Source organism: Scylla paramamosain, chromosome 6 (assembly GCF_035594125.1).
Source record: "Scylla paramamosain isolate STU-SP2022 chromosome 6, ASM3559412v1, whole genome shotgun sequence".
Classification (NCBI taxonomy): Eukaryota; Metazoa; Arthropoda; class Malacostraca; order Decapoda; family Portunidae; genus Scylla; species Scylla paramamosain.
Genome location: NC_087156.1, coordinates 31,888,444 through 31,894,443, shown reverse-complemented (window position 1 = coordinate 31,894,443; position 6,000 = coordinate 31,888,444). Strand labels below are relative to the sequence as shown.

Below are 6,000 nucleotides of genomic sequence, written 5' to 3'. Positions count from 1 at the left end.
CATAAGTGTAATAGCATGAGGTCTCCATAAAAATGCTCCATTTGACAGTAAATAGATAAGTAAATGTTGCAGTGTATTAACCACACGTGTACCAATGGAGAGCAGTCTGAATAGCAATTAAAGATATACAATAACATTTTGAAGAAAGGATGTCATGTTTACACTGTTTACACTGAAAAATTACGTATGAAGAATAGAGATGTTAGACATTTGTAAACATTCTGATAAAACTATAATTCTAACTGCATATGAAGAGCGCAAGCTTACTGAAATTTTATAATGATTTCCCTGAAACGAGAATTGTATCAGTATTATAGAAGAAAAGAAAATAAGCATCAGAAAAAAAAAAGTATTGGTAAAACAAGTAAATTGAATTGAAGATTAATATGTTCCAGAAACAAAAAAAAAAAAAAATTCAGTCTTTATTTACCTACTTTTCTACAAGAATGAGAGAGAGAGAGAGAGAGAGAGAGAGAGAGAGAGAGAGAGAGAGAGAGAGAGAGAGAGAGAGAGAGAGAGAGAGAGAGAGAGAGTGTGTGAATTCAGTAGGCAACCGTACTTAGCCAGACTTCTGTTATTATTTATTTATTTATTTTTATTCTGATCGGTTCTGTTTCTTTTTCCGCAAACGTGCTGCAGAACTGCGCATTTCAATTAAATATTTATAACATTTCTGCAATTATAGTTAATGGTGAGGGCAACGTTGCTTTTATTGCTTGTATCAGGGTGGGTCTTGATCTGTACTCCCTTGACGTTGGCAGGCAAACGATTCTGCTGGGAGGTCACGGAGGAACCCAAGACCTCCCCAACCAATGCCACGGCCACTGTCGAAATTACCTCTCCCGAGAGCACGCCATCACCGAAAAGCAAGCCCTCTCTTCCCAAGACCACGCCATCCCCAAAAATCAAACCCTTTCCCAAGATCACACCCCCGTCCCCTAAAGACAGCAAAAAAAATGACCCTTTCTCTAAAACTACGTCTCCGACCGAAAAGACTCCTTCCAAACCCACACCCTTTCCTGAACGTGAGCCCTCCCCCGAAACCAAGACTCCTTTTCCGCCTGTCCGTCCTGACACCAGTAAGAGTGGAGACGAGGAGCTAGAAAGAGCTATCTGGGAGATGAACCAGAGGAGATGGCCTAATCGCACAGTGCCATTCGTATTTCACCCAAAGCTGAAAAAGAAGCAAATAGAACTAGTCAGCATGGCGATGGACAAGATAAGAAACCTCACTTGTGTAGATTTTACAGACTTGACAGGTCGTGTTACTATAGACGACAAGCAGGAGCAAAAGGTGGTGGTTCAGAGCCTCTATGCTGGATGTTTCGCCACTCTGGGCTACAATGCAATGTTAAAGACGACTTCCATCAATTTAGATCGCGGGTGTTTCTCGCCTTCCGGACATGTTATCCTGCACGAGCTGTCCCATACTCTTGGTATAGTACACACACAGAGCAGATATGATCGCGATAAATACATTACCGTTCACGTCGACAAAATAGAGGCGGGAAAGGAGAGCCAGTTTGCCATTAATCGAAAGATGTATGGCAAGCTTTCACTGGTGGGCTTGCCATATGATTTCAACAGCGTCATGCACTACCCCACGAATGCCTTTGCCAGGGACCCAAAAGAAAATACTATGACTTTGAAAAAGAGTTTCCCAGGTGAGGTGGGTTTTGCTAAACGTCTTACTCGGTCTGATGTGGCCGCCATTAATCGCCTGTATGACTGTAAGAACCATTACCTAGGCGACGACATCCCAGGAGCCAAGAGTTACAAAGAATGGTACGAAACTTATTTCGCATGAGGTTCACCTCTTTCATGCCATGGTGAAGGTTGTCTTCAATAAACTTCTGACTCGACCGTTTAGCGAAGATTAACCGAGCCCATCCTCCTTTCTTTCTTCTTTCTTTCTTTCTTTGTGAAGACGTTGATTACTCTCTTGTTAACAACAACAACAACAACAACAACAACAGCAACAACAATAGATAATAATAATAATAATAATAATAATAATAATAATAGTAATAATAATAATAATAATGAAAACATGTAGCTACGTCACTCTTGTAGATCATGAATTCTCTTTCTTTCTTTCTTTTTTTCTAGAGGAAGACTTATCTTGATCGAACGATTGAAGTATGGCATCTACAATGAAAAAAGAAAAAAAAAAAGAAAATATAGCAGGTATACTTTCGAATAATATTAGGTATCTATGACTATATAGCTATGTAGCACAGGTGTTTCTGTCTGGATGAGGACCGCAGTGTCATCGTTTCGGTGTCTTCTCTCGTCTACTTGTAATAGGGTTTAGTCAAGGACTTTGTATACTAGGAATCAGAGTCCTTGGTTTATTGGAAGTTACTATGGTCTTCAAGAGTGGTCTTCAGTATTGAATATAAGGAAGTACGAAGGGTGACACGACCTGCCAGAGTTAATATGTCTGCAATGGACAGTAGACAAGTAACGAGAGGTCAAGAATATACGTATGTCAGGCCTATACGTGAGTGGATGAAAGCGTGGCAGATAAATGTATGCATCTTGTGATCTAAAATTCTAAAGTACGAAAAAGGAGAAACAAAAATAGAGGCCGGGAAAATTATAAAAAGGAGTCAGACAAAGATTCTCAGAGTTCATCTCAGCCTCCTGCTTAGACTTGTGTTTATCTTTTAAGCGGTCTTAAAGTTGCGCTGAGATGAACTCTTAAGTACCAATATAAAATGGTGAAAGAGCAAAACAGTAAAATCTTATACTTCTCAATTTTGAGTTAATGGTGCAATCTTTTTACATTTTTTTATTAAATAATTTTAAAAAATAACAATTTATCACCGATTTTGTAACGGTATGACCCCTAAGGCCAAAAAGACCAGTAAGGGAAACCCTCCTGGAGCGATGGCGAGACTTTCCTACCTCGTCCAGTCAGTATTATGAGAAAAGATGTAGCCTGAAGGGATTCACTCATTCAGCGGCACAACAAAAGCTGCACGGGGCTCTGTTACTAAGAAGGTAAATGAGACACTCCAACAACACGACATATGGAGGTCCAAGGTCATCATTGCTGCAGAGCTGCATTTCCCATTGACTAAATAGCACTGTAAATATTACTTTAATTACTAGTGTCAGTGCATCACTCCTTCCTGTGGGGCTCTCCAAGGCATCTCCCGTCAGATATGTCACAAATAACACTCCTTCCTGACCATCCTGAGCCGCACCAAAGTTTTGATGGGAATATTGGGCATAGAGACATCTCTCTGTTTTTTTTTTTTTTTTTGTTTTTATTTGTTTCATCGTCAATGGAACCAGATGAGATTCAACCATGCTTATTGAAATCATGTATGGATGAAGTTACACATTCTTTATCCCTTATTTTTAAAGGTTCATATAACTTCTGTTCCCTGCCTTCTATATGGAAGAGGTCCTTGATTGTTCCAATTTATAAAAAAAAATAAATAAAAAAGGGATTCGGCACGACCCTTTAAATTACAGACATGTAAGATTAATGCAGCAGGGAAATGTTAGGGACGTCTGATAGAAGAACCTCTTGCTATTTCCGAGAGCGTTTTCATTATTGTAGTGATTATTTGACGCGGATTCTCCATCATCAAACACACACACACACACATACACACACACATAATTTACCAGTAACTTCTTTGACGTTTGAAAATAGTCCTAACAAAAGGACAAAATTCTTGAGAGCAGACTTGGGCAAGTGTAGTGTTACAAACCCCACACTTAACAGCAGGAATGAGATGGAACGAAAGAAAAAGTGAAAATGGAGAAAGGTTTGAGGATACCTCCTTCCCATGGATGACTCTGCCCCCTGTGAGAATCGAACTCACGACCCCTGGTTTACAAGACCAGTGCTCTGCCCCTGAGCTAAGGAGGCATGTGAATACTGCTTGATCTTAATTTTCATCTTTTTGAAGGAGACTATTTTTCCTGAAGTCCTTATTATGTAGACTTTTTATATGAAGGAGAAAACATGCAAACCAAACAATCATTGCCGGCATGTACTGAGCGATAACTCTACTACTACTATACGCCATAGGTATTCCTTCACTACTTCCTCAACTTTCTATGCTGTCTCCATTCAGTGTTCTAGGTAGCAGCAACGCTAGCAATTCATTCAAATTACATCCCAGTGCAATCAATCGGTGGGTTTCTCCCATTCCTTGCAGTATGTTATTTTTAGAGTTATCAAGATCAAGATCAGGAAGAAATGTTACACTGGAATTGAGATGATGCACCCTTAAATTCAAAATTTTACAAGACTTTGAGCCTGAAAGTGTGTCAGAATATTCGATGTGTACTTGAAATTTAATCATATTTTTCACATACTGCTTGTTAGGATATACAATACATCAGAAAACTAAAGCATTGCAAAGCGGTAGTGACGCTCAAATAAAACGAGTCGGCACCTGGCCCAACCCGCCCCGCCCCGCTCGCGCCAAGACAGCACATCAGTTTGTTTTGGAGGCGGCGGGATACGAATGAGTCTGCACTGTGGCTGGTTGAGACAGTGAGTATTGTAAATTACTGTTATTTTAAATTGCAACATCAGTACATGAGACATGGTTCTCGATAGATGATCTATCCATGAAATTGGCAAGGTGTATCGTAGAGTGAGGAATGAAGGTGAAAAGAATTTGAAAACTAGAGATATTTTGTTGAAGGGAGAAATAACTGGATGGATCCCTGGATAGAGATATTGGTAAGGGATTGCTTATGACACTGGTGGGAAAGGAGATCCAGTGACAATAGCATGATAGGAAAAGAAGCGTTTGCTGGATTTTTTATGTTGATGAAATTATTTGGAGTATTAGAACCATCATTTACCCATATATGAACTGACCGAAGACCACCACGCTGTGAATGTGAAATACTTACTGACTGCTGTGTTTCACTTAACTTTTATCTAATACTAATGATATTGATTTATTTCTGGAATGGAATCATAAGGTCTTAAGATAACGTTTGATAAGACCGATTTTGCTGTGGTATTCTTCTCTAATTAGGTCCTTTGGATAAATAATATGTAGTTACATCTGGGTCAGAATCTTATTATTTTTTACCCCTCCATTGTTTCTATAGGCTAAAACTATTATGGAAGTAGCAAAGAAATGTGCAAACCCTTAATATTGTCTTTTTCAATTATCTCTGCAACATCTGCCATTTACTGTAGCTGACATGACACTTATCTTGCTGAGACGTGTGTCTCATGAAGGGCAGGGATGTGTGTTCATTTGTCTTGCATTAACCATTCAGCAATCATTAGCAGCAAATTTCAAATTTGAAGTGGTCAACAGGTGGAGGCAGGACAATCTTGCACTTGTCTTTCATTGAGGATGGTGTGTGGCTCTTGTTCTCTGATGTTTGAAGAGGTTGTACAGAAATGCAAAGATAAAGACACTCAGTGTTTAGGTTTGATCAGATTAGGTGTGGTTAGGTTTGGTTAGATTTGGTGTGGTTAGGTTGGGTGTGGTTTGGTTAGATTAAGTGTGGTTTTGTAAGCAATAAATGGTTGTTAAAACGGAGTGTGGCGGGGCAGGGCGGTGTACGCTGGAGACTAGTCGAGACAGGTAGGTGGTTGCACCCAGTCACTGACCGTGTACGTCACTTTGATTTATACTTTTTTTTTTTTTTACTACAAGGAACAAGTTCAGTTTTTTTTTTTTTTTTTTTTTTTTTTTTTTTTTTAAGGTGATAGTTTATTTTTACTGCAAACCATAGAAATAAGCATTTTCTTTATATTTGTTACTGTTATGACAAATTTAAGAAAATATTGTTTTCTATGGGGTTTGCACAGTAAAAAAAATATTTCCTTTTGGAAAAGCATCACATTTTAAGCAGAAAAGAATCCAGCTTTTTCTGAGAAACAGACCCATGTGTAATCTACATTTTTATCCAACCTTTTTCAGTATTTGCAATAGATTTCAGTTTCCTAAAATCTATGCTAAAAAAAGGTAAATGTACATCACGACACTGGTCTCATACTGG

At 38.8% G+C, this 6,000-nt stretch overlaps 2 protein-coding genes and 1 non-coding gene across 3 annotated transcripts in view; 2 read left to right on the top strand and 1 right to left on the bottom strand.

Annotated features, from left to right (window-relative positions):
* The first annotated feature begins 646 nt into the window (after nucleotides 1-646).
* Nucleotides 647-1,926, top strand: LOC135101136 (zinc metalloproteinase nas-4-like). The gene has a single exon (XM_064004674.1). The coding sequence runs from the start codon at nucleotides 689-691 to the stop codon at nucleotides 1,805-1,807; it is 1,119 nt and encodes a 372-aa protein (XP_063860744.1). The 5' UTR covers nucleotides 647-688; the 3' UTR covers nucleotides 1,808-1,926.
* Nucleotides 1,927-3,817: 1,891 nt separating this feature from the next.
* Trnat-ugu (transfer RNA threonine (anticodon UGU)) lies at nucleotides 3,818-3,889 on the bottom strand. The gene has a single exon. It is a non-coding gene; the product is annotated as a tRNA-Thr (tRNA).
* A 496-nt stretch (nucleotides 3,890-4,385) lies between these two features.
* The window catches only part of LOC135101606 (uncharacterized), a 30,069-nt gene continuing 28,454 nt past the window's right edge, over nucleotides 4,386-6,000 (top strand). The window contains exon 1 of the mRNA XM_064005780.1: nucleotides 4,386-4,522. The gene's annotated coding sequence lies outside the window, so the exon portion shown is untranslated. The remainder of the gene's footprint in view (nucleotides 4,523-6,000) is intronic.